Here is a 17935-nt window from a genome sequence, read left to right on the forward strand (position 1 = left end):
AAAGCTGGATTGATGGGCAGGTCATTAAAAGATTGAAATGAAATGAACACAAACTATTTATTTTGGAGCCTATGAACTTAGTTCAAAATTAAAAATGTGAACTATGAACTTGCTCTTGTTTAGTGTCAACTTGCACAACACTCACTGCTTTTCTTACTGTAATATTAAACTTCAACGGAAACTCCCTTGGAGGCAACAAATCGATACAAAAAAAAAAAAAAAAAACTGTACGTCTGCTTTGGAGAGCGGCCAGATGCCATGCACGGTATCATCCAGCGGTTCATTAACAGGCCATTACTGTCAAATTATGCATAAAAGATGAATCCCTGACCGCATTAGAAATATTGGTGCCAAGTCTATAAAAGGAGACACTCCGAGCACTTCCCTGTCAGATGTAACCTACCTGCTGACTGCTGTAGGACCTGCTGCTGCTGCTGCGTGACAGCAGTGTGAAGGTGAGGGTAGACACAGGCAGGGATGACAGGGGATGGGATGTCTCTCAGGTAGTGCAGGACGCTCTCAGACAGAAAACCTACATCCCTCTCACTCATCTCACCCTCTGCAACACAAAGACGTATTAAAATGAAAAATCCTACCAGCTCAAACTATCAACCGATCAACTCTTTCTGCTGCAGAGGCTGATTTTGAAGTTTTTATTTGTGCTCAAAAAAATACTTTCCCACTGGAACTGTGTCAACATCTCTAAACAACAAATACATTATAATGAGCTGCAACCCTTATTCTCACCCACTCATGTGAGAGGGGTGATATTTACCATTGAGCCCACTTTAAAGAACTACTGCCCAACTTGGTATTAACATAATGGAACACAATAATGAAAGAAAAATATGAAGGAGGGCACGACTGACTGAAGAATAATGTTCAAGCTGAGAAAACAACACAAATATATCCCACTATAACTTTCTGGAATCCAACTTAGCATGACACATGATCGCAAAAACAGATTAATGCAAACGGCTTCGCAAAAACAACAGGCTAAATTTAACTCACCGGAGCTGAGGCTGTAGACGGGGCTGTCTGAACCCGGGGAGCCGGCGGTCCGATACAACGCCTTGCAGTCCAGACCTGAGAAAGATCAGCGAGCGTTCATGGAGGGGGGGGGGGACAGATGAACACGGTGAGACGAGGCAGAGAGCACGAAGAACAGCTGTACGTAACTCAAGGAAAAGAAAAGTTTGACAAAATGAAACGCACATGCGAGTCCCACACTGAAGCCAGGAGCTCAGCGTAATAAAGTGCACGACTCGTGATTTAATTTACTGCTGTGGAACATGCATGATACGAAGCGACAGGAAAGAAAACACACTCGATATTTTCATTATCTGCTGAACGATAACGGTCGGCGTTTGGCAAGTTTGATGCGACGAAGCACACGAGCCGATATTTAATTGGGAACGATCGAGGACCAAATTTCAGGTTTATGTTGTTTTCATTCCAGTTACACATCCAAATGCAGACCAAAGGGAATCAATCAGCTGGGAGGGATCAGGTCATACAAAAGTTTAACAGCAATATTTACAATAGCGGAGCCAAGAAATGTTCCCGTGCTTCTCTTTTGTGCACTCTTTACTTGGTGTAAAGTGTGCGATTCATTTAGACAAAACCCTCAAGCCTGTTCATGCTGTATAAATGAAGAAAACCCCAAGGCAAAAACAAGAGTTTTTTTTTTAAATAATGCTGTGATTACAAACACCACATCTCGTGAAAATGTCCTTGAAGAACAAATTTCATGATACAATCATATCCCTCATTTCCCAGGCTTGAAAAAAAAAAAACTATCCTCTAAGAAATGCTACGTCTAGACAGTTTGCATCTAGGAGGCCATTCCTAGAGACGAGCCAGTCTCTCAGGTAGTTGTGAAAACCACACCATGCAGTCAGTGTGTGCACCCAACACTGAGACGTAATTTAATATTCCTGAGACTTTATATTATTTACATTCAGAGGCAGACCTTCTACTAGTCAATATTTAAAAATGTACATGTACATTAGAAGATTTGCTGTGCAGTTTGTTCATATCAGAAAAGTGAGAAATAATACAAAATGAACACATTTAATTGCATTTCTTTCACATGTTTGTGCCGATGGTGTAAACTATTCTCCTACAAAGCACTAATGTAAAAGAAATTAAAGTGCCCATAAAAGAGCTAGCAAAGTGCTGCTTGATTTTGTATATTTAAGAAGCTGGAGAGGCCACCTCCCCCCCGACGAGCCCAGTCTGCTCTGATTGGTCGGCTCCAATGGCCTGAGCAGCACCACCCATACGTGTCTGAGGTGAGAGCCGAAGCCGGCGGAGCCGCCGAGGGAGAGGACACGCGAGGAAGAGGAGGGACATGAAAGTTTGAGAAAATGTTTGATTGGACACAAACTCAGTGTACGCCTCCGAGTGCACGATGAGTCATTGATATTTTAAAGTTATTTCCCACGGAAAGACAAACTCTAACAGATCAGTGATTTTAGCCAGTGATGGTGCATATAGTGGTGGACATAACTAGAAACAGTATTACTAGACAGAAGCAAAATATTCTTATATTCAATCATATCATTTTGTATTAAGAAAAAATAATGTCAAAAATTCTTAAAGTAAGCACAAAGTTATTAAAATCAGTACAAAGTTCTTGTCTCTGAACAAAATAAGATGCATTTCTTTGAAATATGGGTTTTTTGTTTTCTTGAAATACCCTTTTTGCAGTGCAGTGCTATTCTTACATCAGCACATGTCTTTGCATTACTTTCTGCAACACGTGCAAAGTCAGAATATTACAATTAATAGACTATTACTGTATGTATTTGTTGGTGCATGTGCCTATTAGTGCATACGAACTGAAACAATCAACAAAACCGTTGAGGCTTTTCTCAGTCTTACACGACAGCAAACAAATACTTAAAAAGAAGTCATGTGAAAGACTCCTAGGAGATTCATTCAAAGTATTTGTTACATGTTTTTGGGTTAGGTGTATAGGGTTTCTGAATGAATTAAAGAAAGAGCGAGTGAAAAATGGAAGACAGCAAAAAAAACTGTGAATGGAGTCCCACCGAGGTCTATTTGTTAATAACACGGTGTGAATCAGACCCACTGTGCAGAACTCTGAGTGAAAGCAGCGAGAACCTCTCCGACTAAAGGCGCCATTAGAGCCCGGCGCAGAAAATGTATATCAAGTCACTACAGACGCTCTATACGTCTGGCGTGAGAGCAGGAGCAGACGGCGCGAAAGCGAGAGGGGGACAGACAGCAGATGAATACGTTGGCTGGCTGACATGGATATACCTCTCTTCTCTATGGCTTGGATCAGGTCGACGAGGGCCGGGGGAGCCGTCTCTGGTGGTGTGAACTGCTCGCTCAGGTCTGGCAGAGAAACAGCTGAAACAATAACACAAATCTCAGTTACACTGCCGCACTGACAAGCCCCACTGTTAACTAGGAGCAGTTGGAGATACAGAGCGAGCACTGCAGTGTTGAGAGTATCTATAAAAGCTGGGAGGAACACCATAAAAACTTTGACTTCAGTATCTATTTCACAAGCACGTCTGTTTCACGAAAACACTTGGAAATGTGAGAGTCTGTATTTGCGGTGGATAAAAATTAACTCCTGAAATGAACTGGAACAAAGGGGAAAAGATTGAGATGATGAGATATAAAACCGGGATTATTTATTCAATCGAGGTTTTATTCACAAGTGAAAATAAAAGGGCCAAAAAAAAAAAAAAAAAAAAAACAGGCTGTGGATGGCAAGAAAAAAAAACTTTATCTACTTTACAACTCCCCACAGACTAAATCAAACATCTTTTCAGTTGGAGAGAAAGAGGAAAGGAGAAAGCAGGAGAGAAAAAAAGAGGGATCCCATTTCCCTCCCTCCCTCCCTTTTTTTCCCCCCCCTTTTCTTTTCTCCCCTCTCGCTTTCTGTCCTCCCCTCCACTTCGTCCTGCTCGGTGTTTCGCCTTAGCTCTTTGCGTGAGTGGAGCACAATAAAGGATTTAATCAAAACTCCTGAACAAGCAAAAGCCCTGTGGCAGTGTGCCAGGCCCGGCCCGGCGAGGACAGGCAGAGCCTCCTATTCGGCTCCAGACCGGGGCTGTGTGCTGGGGTAGGGGTGGGGGGGAGGAGGAGGCGGGGGTAGGGGCGAGGAGTGGGGGTAACACTGGGAGTAGGGAGGGCCCGGCCTGGCCAGGGCTTGGCAGTAGGCTCCTGTTCCTGGCACGGCTCGGCTAAACCGCTGCTGATTATTAATTTGAGGGAGTTCAGACAAGAAACGCCGTGTCAGCACATTCCTCCCCCCTCCTCCCTCCCTCCCCTCCTCCCTCCCTCCTCCTTTCCCCCTCCCTCTCCGCTTCTCAGTTTCTCTGGATGTCTCTCTGCCTTGTTCTCTCTCTCCCCCCCTCTCTCTTTTTGCCTACTTGGTCAGAGTGGACTTCTCCTCTATTCCGTCCTTTTCTTTCACCCTGTTTAACTTTTTATCTGATTCCTCTGTTTTTATTTTTCCCCCCTGCCTTCGTGCCTTCCTCTCTGCCTCGGTAGCGTCTCCAGCTTTCTCGCAGGACGCGCAAAGACCTCTGCCTTTTCTCTACACATGTTGGCCATTTTGGATCACAGGCCCGTCCTTCCCCTAGCACAGTTTTACCTTTTGCGAGGGTGTAAAAATGCAGTTTTTACATGTGAACACAAAACGTTAATAAAATACTTTGTCCCAAAACAGCCCACGAGCCTTTTCTGACAAACAACACAGTTCATCCATGTTTTACAACAACATTCGCATGTCTGTTTTCAGATCAGCCACCGTTACTCTGTCCCCAAGCACGAAACTGCTTAGGAACAGAGTGTGCTTGTGATTAAACGAAACAAGTGTTGGGACCGACTGTTGGTGGGAAATACAATGCAAACAGCAGTCTCTTGTGTGTCCCCCCCCCCCCCCCCCAGACCCAGTGTTGAAGCCAAAAACAGCCAACGTAAGGCGGCGACGGCACGATCACGAGTAGACGAAACACAATCCAGGAGGTCCGGTTCGAGCAACAGGTCTGAGACGAGATTTAACAACTGCTGCACGGCGCAGACAACGGTTTTATCCTTAAAATGATCGGCAGGTAAACGGTGTCGTTTAAGTCAAAGAATAATCCGTGGACGGGAGGTAAACGGTAACAGAGTGGAGCAAATTTTAAACTGGGACACTAGGTTGTTTTTTTTTTTAATCTCAGTATTTTTTAGTGTTGGACCACCTTTCAGGTGCCACACTGGTTCAATAAGTCAGATGAATGAGCGTGTGGCAAAAGCACAAAAGAAACCAAAGAGCTACAAACCTGTCATGAATCATGCAGATCAGTTGGTCTACAGCTAGTTTTTTTCATATATAAATTTTTTTAATTAACTGAAACACTGAACCAAACACCCTAAGATTATATCATTTCTATACATAATTACACATAAGGCAAAATGCAAATGCCATTTCTTTAGAAAGCATAACGGTTAATTATTCAGTACACGAGAGCAAAAGCCAGTCCTCATGAAACTCATACGTAATGAAGTTTAGGCTTGAGGCAATAAAACAGGGGAATTAATACAAATATAGGCGATGAAACCAAAAGAGATTGGGAGGGGAGCGGGAAGAACTGCAAATTTTTTTCCCCTCTTGCGAAAAGCAACTGTGGTCCTGGAGTCAACTCTGGGTTTCAGAAAGGTATTCGAAAAGAGAGATAGGCAACAACACAACAGCAACTCTTTAGTCTATCAGAAGCAGCTCTGTAGCATCCAGGCATATGACTTGACATGACACAGCTCACGGTGCATCTGAGAACATGCAAGTCTAGCTCATGCATGCACGCATTCACTGTGGGGGATTTTCACAGATGCGATCTCATGACCGTGTTCTCAGCAGCTCCTTAGCGGAGCTTTAATAAAGGCATCACAGTGCGAAAATCATCCGCGTTGGTGTGATGCCATGTTCACCGAGACGGGCAAAAATAGAGCGGATGAAGCAGAGCTATGCGAAGCTAAATATTTGCTGTGTATCTTCTCCATCAGTGTGATTATGTAATGTGTTGCTGGCTCTGCTGCATCCTCCCTTTCAGAGCCGTGTGTCAGAAGCTGGAGCTTCTCCGAGGAAAGACACACAGCGCGAATTCACTCGCAGGATTTTGATGGTCCACTTAAACCAGCTCCAACGTTTTGCGCCGATTTTATGCAAATGTCTTATCGTGCCACTCCAACAAATTATTATTTACCGGCTATGTGGTAAAAACGTTGGCAGGACGGAGGAATACGCTCCATTTATACCTCCAGTGAACACTGAAAAGTAACAGATTGACAGAATAATTAGAATAATCTACTCACATCTTAGTGCTTTCGCCTCCATCTGACAGTCTTAAAATAAACAGAACCGAGTTAATATTATCACGTCAAACTACTACGTTCAAGAATAAACTGCCACATTCAACAAGAATAATTCATTTTGACAGTAGCACTTCTCTTGGTTTCTATTATGTGGTGAATATCAGTAAATAAAATATCCCAAACAAACACTCCCCTCCGGATAATAAAGCATTTAAAACAGAAATGTTCATCTTCTGTTAAGTCGTCCGTTTTATTCCACCACATGTAACTCGAGATTTGGATCTTTTTTGTAAATACAGTAAAACATTCACGGTTGAACTGGAAGTGAATTTGCTTGCTCAACAAATGAGGATAAAATCTGGCGACATTGTGAGCCCGGTCAGTGACTGTGTGAATGTGTTTCTTGTGCACGGTGGTGACAAGGCCAGTTGGCGTCTGGCTCACGGATGGTGTGTAACAGTGTGTATGATGCCGGTCAGGTTTCACTGCTCCATGTCTTCACTGCGTCGCAGCTATGCAGACAGGCCATGCATCATGACCGAGCACACCGTCCATTCCTCTGTCACAGCGCACTTCAAAGCTCCTCGGGTTGGAACGAGTCCCTGTAATCATGACACAAGAGGCCTATGGGCACCGCTGAGGAGAAACACTGTGGCAGACGTGTGAGTTAAGGGTCGGCTGATTGAGACGCGTTTCATACAACGTAACGTATAGGGACGTATAGGCAGGTATTAATAGAATACACAATATGTGCCACATTATTTAATACAAAAATATATTTTTTTTTCCATTTTATGCAGAACTAGCCCACACTAATGTTCCTTAGGATGCACTTACACAGTATCTACAAATACAACAGCTTTATCCAAGTGTTTTATAAAGTTAAAGTTAAAGGAAATAAGTAAAACCTTCAGACTGGATATAAAGATGGACGGACCCTCGGTGAAGCTCAGTGAGGATGGCCCCAGTCGTCACTAGCCTGAACTCCAACTTACTAATTCAAATCCAAAATAAAAGGGAGAGCGTGAGTGGAGCTGAGGCAGGAGGGTGACACTTAGCCAAACACGTAGGACCCTGTCACCGCACTACAGTGTTTCCCATACAATGTTAATACCAAGACAATGTTAATACTATGAAAGTCCATTAAGACCATCGAGACTCACTTTTTCTTTAAAGAGAGTTGGTCAAAACCAGAGGAAACGACTCCAGGACCGAACTAGCTAAACTTTACAAGAGCTAACTCACAAGGGTAGATTGAAATTCAACAGTTCTCTTAAAATACCTTTTAATCGCTGATACTTTATTTAACGTTTCATCCATTTGTCCATAAAATACCACTTCTCAACAGCTTACGTTTAGTATTCAAGTATATGAACTGGCCAATGTTTAACATATAGGTAACTAAGCGGTGTCTTCCAGCTGTAAAAAAAAAAAAAAGTAAATTATCATCTACGATGGGTGAGCGCGCTTCAAACACACTGAGCAATAAACAGCGTCTGAATGTCCCACCTTTCAATGTCTGAGTTGTCCCCTATCCTACATTTACACTCCCATGCTGCAGCAAGATGCAAGAGATCTTAGCTTTCTTCTTATCCGTTGCTCCTGAAAAGAATTCCTTCTTTCCAGAGCTCCTTCAATCCCCTCTTCTACTCATTTATGCGTCTATTTCAGCAGCGACCCGTGTGTTGTCCCAGTTTTGACATTGGACGGTCGGCCAGTCCTCGGTAAGTAGCTTCACATGCTGCCCCGAGACTAAAAAACATAAATTACTTTTTTATTTGTTTTCATTTAAATTACTATTACCAGGAAAATCTCACAGTCAACTCTGATTACTTAAACGATATAATTCAATAGAGCCGAGCTCGGGCTCGTGATATCGTTTTACTCCCGCCTGCAGTTAGCAACTCTGCTTCTGCTTTGCTAAAGCATTAATCTTTCAGTTAGACAATTTCACACCCAAATGAGTTCTCATTTACTGCTCTGGCACCAAACACATAATCCAGAAAATAAAATCTTCCATAGCTCTGCAGACTGTAAGTGTTAAGTTCGCTTAACTACAGGAGAACGCGTCAACCGTAAGCGGAGAAAGTGAGTGCAGCTGGTTCCTATATGCGCAGTTGGATTGGGTGGCCTTGGCTTACACTGTAGCCCTTATCTCCCTCCCTTTTCAGCCTCTCCATAACTTTCCCCATTCTCTTCCACCACTGTCTCAACCCCCCCTCCCACCCTTCTCCATGGGTTCTTTGAAAGTGTTTTCCTGGTAAGGAGCAGGGAGAGTGAGCGGAGGCCTCTCCTTTCTGAGAACTGGCTTCGCTAACATGGTTTATAGCTGCCCAGAGACAGTATCAGACGTGTATGTGAATCAGGGAGAGAGGCTGCAGAAAGGGAGGGAGGGAGAACGGAGAGAGGGGGGCTGGGGGGGGGGGGGGTGAGAGAAGGAGGACGAAGGGAGGAGTTTGCAAAAATGCCAAGCCATGGTTCACTTCAGCAGGCAGTTAAAGTGAGGCCAGGGAGAGGAGATAGAGAAAGGAGGGAAATGGGGGAAAAACTCTCTGGGTTGGGAGACTTGTTTTAGCCGCAAGTCGAGAAACGCTCTGCATCCGTATCTTGAGATTTTTCTAGAAACATATACGCGCATCTGTAACTGCGCGTGTCGCAGATAGCCAAGGAGAAAACGTGATAACGCGACGCAGAATCTCTCCGACATGAAATATTCACCAAAACAAAACCCAATCCAAGAGCTACACGACACATTTGTAAACACGCATCAGGAGAACTAGTGCAGCTCAACCGAAGCCTCGTTCTTCATCCAAATACCATCTGCTAACCCAGGACGCTGCCATTGTGATGCCATTTTGAAAAGGAGAAAACCTGAGCCATTTGCATCTTTCGGCCAACAAGAAATGTGATTTTGCATTTCACTCGCGGCTGCTGCGAGGGGGGGAGAGGCGCGTTTTTACATGTGCTTAGGGTGTCGACGTGCTGAATAACTCAATTTATTGAATGCAAATTTAAGGTTTTAAAAGTACGTTTTCTTAATGAAGAAAATAAAAGGGGTTTTTGCGATGTCACCTTCAGTTTCCAGTGACAGTTTCACACTTCATAACGAGACATTTTTTGTCCTGCTGCAGCAGTGCGTAAATAAAAACCCAAAACTGACTGAAACTAACATCGTGCAGAAAAACTCTCATTGCACTGGTCCTCACTGCACACTTATCAGTCAAGAGGTTATGATAATAAACAAACAGCAACAACTATAATAAACATGTTTCAGCGTTTACAGACTTGATTAATGTTCACGATGTTTATGATAACCGACCAGCTGAATGTTAAGGTGGCGGAGCTCGTACGTACGTATTATACGTCTATGTAAAGGACACAACTGCTCACACCAGCAGGTGGCAGTAGTCTCTATCCGTCACTCAAAAACAGAAACAGGAAGAGACGAGCTAGGTAGGGCTACAACCTCATACCTGTGAGTCCAGGCTTTGTCTATACAAGTGTTTCAATCCAGTAGGTTTTTAACCAATTTATTTTCTTTTAATTCTGTAACTGTACTGCTGCCATCTTGGCCTGGTCTCCCTTGTAAAAGAGATCACCGATCACAATGGAACTACTTTACATTTTTATTTAATCTATGTGCTCATGTCATTGTGAAAATATTCATGTATTTCAATCTTCATAAGTTGGCGAGTTACTACAGGGTATATAAATTTCACCTTTGGTTCAAACTTTCTTTTTTTTAAAAAAAAAGAAAGAAAGAAAGCTGATTATAAAAATTGTGTGATCTCAAACAGTGGTTTATAAAAGTATAAACTCATGATATGAACAACGACCGAAAATACATATGGGAAAAAAAAAAAAAAAATGTGATGAAAAGAGTCCACATTTTCCTGCAGAGTTGTGCGGAGGTGGAGCGTGTTAATTAATTCTTTAGAACATATCTGCCAAGAAACGACCAGGAAATTATTTTCTTCATTTTTATTTCCCTGACTCACGCTGTTCCATCTTCTCATTCACTTGCTACCTTGTTCGACCGCCGCTGCTCTCGCTGTACTCAACTCTTTCTTTCCTGCACATCTTTTGAAACTGCGTCACAAAGTTAACAAAAATGTCAAACTTTTACTTTTAACTTCCTGCTTTGTGCGAAAAATCCTTTCACTAAAAAAAAAAAAGAACAAAAAAGGTGCCCTCTTTTCACAATTAGCATTTTAAACATAGTCCAATCTTGTGGAGGCCTGGATGAGCCGTGCACTCACCGCATTTGGCCACAGATTAGATGAATCCACCGGTAGCCGTCAGCTACCCTCAGATTAATCCGTGTCACAGTTTGGTTACCCTGTCTGGTTAGCTAGCATCACGGCTGAGGAGGAGAAGAGGGAGCAAAATGTCCAGGCATTCACCAGTTACACTGTCCTTACACTGCGCAGGCCCAGATTCAAACTCTAACCACTAAACTGTGATAATGGACATCGAGGCCAAACTTTACAAACTTTAATAGTGACCGAGCTGCAGAAACAAAAGCTGCGGTCACACAACCGGGACCTCTGTTCCCTGAGAGAAATAAAGATGATGTAAAGTTCGACCATCTACAATGCACCTTTGGTGATAAGCCAGGGGGTCGTTCCTTCAGCCACTGCCCAGACTCCCCCTCCCCTCCCCTCCCTCTCTCGGTTTCACTCAGTTCCTCTGCTCTTGTCTTTCCAAATCACAGACTCAAACGCCTGCTGCCCAACTGGTTTGTCTCACTGTCTGTCAAAAAAACAAGAATACTGTTGTCCTCTTCACCTTCCTCTGCTAGAGAACGTCTTGTGCTCATTCACCAACACACCTCCTCCACTCTTGACCCTTAATTATACTTTTTGCATTGAGGGGGGATAATTTGATAATAGTTCTGGAGACATTTGTGCTCCAGTCACAATATTTCCTTTTTCAGGACGTTCAAGAAAAAAAAAAAAAAAAAAAAAATGCTGCGAAATAAAATCAAACTAATGAATGTGAATGAGGCCCAGTGTACTTTGTTGTGCACGATGAATAGCCAATTGGCTAAAGCAGAGGTAATTCAGAGTTCACAGTCGACGTGCTCAGAGTGGTACTTAGGCCATCTGTCATAAAAAAGCAGGGGGGAATGACAGAGAATAAGGCTTTTGACAGGATAGGAATGTATGGTTTCATGTGGAGACTGATATAAAATCTTTTATTTATCCATTTTGGCTCTCTGCACATTTTCTCTCTGGCATCCCACACAGGGAAGCAATAAATTAACCAGCCGAAGCCAAAAGTAAGGGAGTGCAAATGAGGAGAAAATGATGGAAATCTTGGGAGTGCGGAGGAACCTCGGTAACAAATCAAAGTTTTACTTGCGGCCGCGCTCGCTAAGGTGGACAAATCCATGCCAAGAGTGTGTTTCAGTTGGACGCCGTTGCAGCTGAAAGCAGATTTGTACCATAATGAATAAATTTCAGTATATTATTAAAAGTCGAGGGAGTGAAGAGGAGTGTGACAGAACAGAGCATGTATCTGGGAGTAAAAAATGGCACCGTTTTCCTTGAACTGTTGAATTGAACTCCTGATTTGCACAAAATACAAACACCCCAATAAAATGTTAGTCTTTCACAGGAGGTCAGCAAACAACTTCGACTAAGCACAAAACCCTCGATATCTTTAAGTTGGGTCCTTCTGCCTCTGCGATCCTTCATGCATACTTGTGGAGGTCAACGCGACGTCACAGCAAAGGAGAGGCAGGCATTTTTGTGCAGATAAGCCCAGATGCAGAGACACATGTTAACGTGAAAGCGGCCACGCAGCAGACTGACAGAATCAATGCCAGACCTGTAGAGTCGGTTAAGTACACGGATTAGCCCTTTATTATTTGGCACAGAGTTTGGTAGCGGTGCTTCCAAAGAGGTAAGGCTTATGACGTGCTTAAAGTATAGATTAAAGGGTCAGGTGGAGGTCACTGCCAAATGTGAGAGTCTCATCAATACCGGTCCCCAGGTTGGTTCACAGCAGAACATCAACGCTCTCAAAACCACCGGCGACGAAAGCCGAGCACGCAACGCGTTTGTGTGTTTGTGTATTTGTCAACCAGCGCTCATAAAAGGAGACTTAAGATGAGCAAACTATATGCGACGACTTTTTGAATGGGCTCTTTCTTCTCGGTTCAGGCGTGCAGCCGTGACAAAAGCGAGCGGAGGGATACGTGACGCACGTACAATTTTCAATCGGAATTTTAAATTGTGGCGAAAACAAAAAACAAAAAAAAACAAAGCTAAAGTTAACTTATTAGGTCATGAGAAATGTGAGCAATGAAATCTGCATCACAATGTCCGAAGAAAATTTGTCTAATGAACCGAACAGTGTAAATTTGTTAAACTCAACTCGGTCATTATTTATAATACTGTAAATTTAAAGTGTAACGTGGCTTTTAAACGGACGCATTAACCTCGAACTTGGTGGACCGACTATTCTAATGCACCGCTGGACAAAACGTGCATCAGACCATAATATACACAAACACACACACACACACATATAAATATGTATATATGTAGAGGCCCCTACCTTGACACAACTCTGTTGAAGGAGCAGCCGGGAGCGGTCGCTGGGACCTCGGTTGGCTGGATGGGAGCGCCATCTTGATGGGCCCAACGTACACGACATACGTCCCGGGGAAATCGCCCCTCTGCTTGGTGCGTTCGTTGTACCCGAGGAGCCAGCCCAGCCGCTCGGGGTGCTCCACACAGCCCTCCTGGTAGCTCTCCATGGACGTCAGAGAAGCCTTGCTGACCGTCAGAAGGTCTCCAGGCTGCAGGTCCAAGTCCTCCTCCTGGTCCTTGGCAAACGTGTAGAGGGCACGGTACTGGAAACCTTCCGCCGCCATTTTGTTGCCCGGGCAAAAAGTAAAATGGCCACCGAACAGAGGATTAGATGATGCGGCCCGAGTCCCACAGTAACAACAGGGTTCAGCTAGACAGAAATCCTCCTCGGAAACCAAACTGGCCGTTGAGTCACTAAAGTCTGGTGTGGGTACAATGGCTTAGTGGGTCACGGGGACGAGGGAAGGAGGGGAAGTCATCCGAAGCTTAGGAGCATTTTTAAAAGTTGGTACGGTAGTGTTTCGCTGCAGTTGCGTCTCACGGCGGCAGCGGATTCAGACCTGACCGGTGTTGGTGGACTGGTGCACTTTCCTCAGCTTGATACCCCGGTTGAGCCAGATGATGGAGCAGAGGGAGAGCGTTGGCAACATGCTCTTTCAAGCAGCAAAAACCGGCTGGCTGGGTGCCACTGGAGCAGCCTGGTAAAAGATTTTCGTCAGTCGAGGGCCCCGCGTCGCCTGCTCTCTACGGTCAAATCGAGTGGCCTGATTGGAGGACGCAGAGTGGGACGGTCTTTAATCCTCTTCAGTTCTCACAGATCTACCACACGTTCTGGACAGGAATTACCACCGACCTGCACAACATAAGAAAAAAATAAATAAAATTAGGAGAGCGAACCGAAGATCGGAAGCGATTTTTCAAAAATGGGAATAATAAAGCAGAAAACTAAGAATAAACTGCCGATTCCACTCGATTAACAGCCGTAAGTGTAGCAGAACACGGCTAAGCGAAACGAAGCTTAAAGCGGCGCATGAAAATGGCGAACTGCGACAGCTCGATGCGTTTGTGCAGCGTTCGGTTAGGACAGAGAGATCGGATGATGCTGCTGCGTCATAACCAACAGCAGACTGGGTCCCTGGACAGGAGCATCCATTCCCTCCACTCCACATTCACACACTCGCAGCCTTAACTGACGCATCACAGTTTCCACAGGAACGAGAAGTTTCACTGTGAAACAGACGAATAACGTCCTTAAACTCGCACGAGAGCACGCACGGTAAACAATAACACGAACGAAGGGGTCCGCAGAACGAGCACGAACAGGCGCACTCCGGCTGTAGAGCAACGAGAATTTTCTAAAACATGCAGACTCCTTTTGCAACAGTTCCCTCTGCGTAGGAGAGGAGAGAGGCAGCCCTGTGCTACTTTAGAAATATTTTTGACTCGATTCTGCTTCGAAATAGCTAAATCATACCGTACCTAGTGTGTTCCAGGTGAGAATACTGAATGTACAATCAGCTGAGCAACCAGAGCCCGGCCCGGTATCATAAACCAGCCCTAAAATATAAAACCTTTGTGTCCACATCATATGAGCTATTTACAGCAAAAAGGTCAAACCGTGGATTCGTAACGAATTATATCTTTGCAAGGCCCGATAAAATGCTGCGCAATTTATACCGCATAACAGCTACAGAACAGTTTCGAGACAACTTTGTGGGTTATATCAAACCGAATGAATTAAATCCATCAAATACTCAATTAACAAAAAAAAAAATCCATATTTATGGATTCACTACTTTATAGCACCCACTGAGAAATATGTGTCTTCTGGGCCAATCTAAGATTCGAGCGGGGCAAAAAATTAAAAACTGCTGCTAAGTTAAATTTTAAAATGGCAACCACGCTGAGAGATGAGACGGGCAGCAAGGAGGAGAGAGATTATGGTTTCCAGATTAAGTACGACATCTGTGGTCCGTGGACCAACCAAGGACAATGGTTCTTATTAACCTCTCCGGACGGGATGAAAGGATGTCACTGAGGGAGAGAGGCAGGTACGGACGGAAGGCGAAAGAGGCAGAAAGCCGGATGGAAGTTTGATCCCGGTGTGCCGACACGAACGCATTCGGGGCAATTTCCCAAAACGTCCAAATCCGAATAACCACAGGCCTGGTTTGCGAGGCCCGACGTTTTGCCATCATTGCATAAATGTCCACAAACGGACCGGGTTTTGAGTCATGCACTGCGAACGCTTCAACACGTTTAGGTGGAAGCACAAATGAAAACCGGAATCTACGCTTTGCATCTCTGAACGCCAAAGTACATGCTTTTGAACCTTAGTCTAGATTATCCTCTCTCTCCCCCCCCCCCTCGACATTCCGAAAGCGAACGCACATTCGCTGCATACCTTCGCGAATGAGGATGTCATCGTTTTTAAAAAGGTATAAGAGTTATTGTGATAACAGGATGCGGCAGAGTGGAAAACTCACCCCACTTTTGGTTCAGAGAGAAGCCGGACAGGCTCAGCCAGACTCTCGGTCCAAACATCCTCCGAGTCGAGAAGCAAGAGGTGCCAGGCTAGACACGTGGCACTGGCATACCCAACCACAGCCCGCAATCCTCACACCACCATAACCCCCCCCCCCACTCAACACTAAACTCCCCTCCCTGCCTTTCTCCACCTGCTCTTCACCCCCCAAACACACACAGAGTCCTGCCTCTAACCGACCCCCCCACCCCCTTCCATCGCCAGCCAGCGAGAAAGTCCAGTCGTTTTTTCCAGTTGCCATGTTTTATTTGTTTATAGTCGGAGCGCCGGAGCAGGAACGGAGAAAAAACAGGGCGAAAACTAAGCGGCCGAAAGAGCGGCGCGCGGGGCGCGCTCGGATCGAGAAGTCGTCCCCCTTCGCAGTTTAGTTCCAGACGAGAAAAAGTCACGCAAGGTGAGAGAGGAGTCATCTCTGCCACGGTCCTGGTCAGACAGTGTTGAGGCAGCTCACAGTTGAGCAGAGCAGCAGCAGCTGGCGAGCTCGGCGTCAGTGGATCCATTTCTTTTATAAGACTTAGTATTCAGAGCCACAGAAAAGCAGTGGGGAAAAAAAAAAAGAGAGTGAGACTGAGACACGCAGCACTTTGCTATCAGCAGAGTCCAAAACGGCTGAGGGAGACCACAGAAAAATAATTAATGAATGGGCAGAGAGTAACTCACTGTTGCTAGAGAGAGGGAAAGCTAATCCCGCGCTCTGATTGGCTGCTGCTCCGGCCATGTGCTCACCAGTCACCAGAGAAGCCGGGCAAATCAAGGAAATGTTCTAATATTAGAAAATGTATCTAGGCAGTGATAAAACATCTGACACAAACAACTCAACCTTTTCCAACTCACTCCACCGTTTTTATCCCTGTAGCCTCCTTGATTTCACATAATATTGAAAGAAATGTAATTTAGATTAAATGAAACTAGCCCAGTGTAAGGATGTAAAACAGAACATGAAAAAACTGGAGGCTGCGTGTGATTGGAGAGAGCTCAGTGAGTCATGTTAAAGTCGTGCAATGGGACGAAAGGAGATGGTGTGTGAGTGGACAGGGTGATAAACGCAGTGATGCTATGCAAAAAGAAGAACATAGACGGTGGGTTTACAAAAGATGAGAAGACTGATGACATTTAGAAAACATTTCAAAACATGCGAGATGTGACCCTACTTCCAGCCACGGAGTGAGGACTGTGTTAGTTATTTCACAGATTCACACAATGATTGATTTTATTTGTGGAATAAAGATCCAGGTTGAACTCAATCTGGCATTTAGTGTATCGTCTGCTGTCTGCAGACATCAAATGTCTCTTGATGTGTTCAGTCAGACAGTGTCGCTCTCATTTGTTCAGTATACACTCGTATGCATATTAAAAATGCCAATCTGCACGATGCCAGGATGTTACAGAAACTACTACTTGTCCACCATTGTTATTGTGTGTCTGTTTGGTTGATTTTATTTTTTTAATTTGGAGGTATTCTTTCTTAAATGTATGTGCTTTCTTTCTTGCGTATTCTAAAATAATAACAGAATACAGCAACATCATGTTAGGAATGTGCAATCACTGTTACATGTAATTTATTATTAGCACAATGGAAATACTTCACATGTAAGGAACCGATATGACATTATATAAATCTATAGGGGGTCAGGGTGATTTTTTTTTAACATCCAATAATTCTTAAGAGAATTTTGATGTTTCAAAAAAAATGCAACTTCAGTACATTTCCATCGACTGGTTTGAAATAAATGAACTAGGCCTCATTGTTCATCAGATGGTGGTGGTAAAGGCTCCGTAATAACAGAGAAGAAGAAGAAGAGAACAACAACAACAATAACAAAAAAAGGCGCTATAGGAGAAGACACAAACATTCGCAGTGGCAATTTAAAGCAACAGTCATCCAACAATTACAGCCGCCGTTTGTGTGCGATTACAGCTAGCTACGTCAGCTCACTGCGTCACAACTTATAGGAAATAGATCCTTGGTCTCCCATGAAGCACATTCAAAGGTATTGTTTTAATAAACTTACTATGCAACACTTCAAAATGCACATCAATATACAGTGGTGTGAAAACACGGTTGTGAAAAATGAGCTGCATGGCAGAGTTCAAAACCAAAACCACTCCGGAAGCAGAAGGAACATAAAGGCTCTTCTCAGCTTGGCCAGAAAACGTCTTGATGATCCCCAAGACTTGGCAAAATTCTCCTTGGACTGATGAGACAAAAATTTAACTTTTTGGAAGCTGCATGGTTTGCTGCTTTAAGACCTGGAAGACTTGCTGTGATAAATGGAACCATGAATTCTGCTGCCTGCTAAAAAATCCTGACGGAGAATATCCAGTCACCTGTTCGTGACCTCAAGCTGAAGTGAACTTGGGCAAGTCCGCCTCTGATTGGCTGAAGAAAAACTAAATGAAGACTTTGGAGAGGCCCAACTGACCTTAAAAACCCTCCAATGCGGCTGAA

At 44.1% G+C, this 17935-nt stretch overlaps 1 protein-coding gene across 3 annotated transcripts in view; it reads right to left on the reverse strand.

Moving 5' to 3' along the window:
* The window catches only part of pik3r2 (phosphoinositide-3-kinase, regulatory subunit 2 (beta)), a 34034-nt gene that overhangs the window by 12416 nt on the left and 3683 nt on the right, over positions 1-17935 (reverse strand). The window contains exons 1-5 of one of the 3 annotated variants that reach the window (XM_047589083.1): positions 15428-15556; positions 12907-13794; positions 3289-3381; positions 1012-1086; positions 404-559 (exon numbers count right to left, since the gene is read on the reverse strand). In XM_047589083.1, the coding sequence (XP_047445039.1) occupies positions 404-559; positions 1012-1086; positions 3289-3381; positions 12907-13225 (643 nt within the window). In that variant the 5' untranslated portion in view covers positions 13226-13794; positions 15428-15556. Of the gene's footprint in view, positions 1-403; positions 560-1011; positions 1087-3288; positions 3382-12906; positions 13795-15427; positions 15557-17935 lie in introns of those variants that run through there. The other 2 variants (XM_047589082.1, XM_047589084.1) reach the window with 2 other exon arrangements.

This window comes from Mugil cephalus, chromosome 7 (genome assembly GCF_022458985.1).
Source record: "Mugil cephalus isolate CIBA_MC_2020 chromosome 7, CIBA_Mcephalus_1.1, whole genome shotgun sequence".
Lineage (NCBI taxonomy): Eukaryota > Metazoa > Chordata > Actinopteri > Mugiliformes > Mugilidae > Mugil > Mugil cephalus.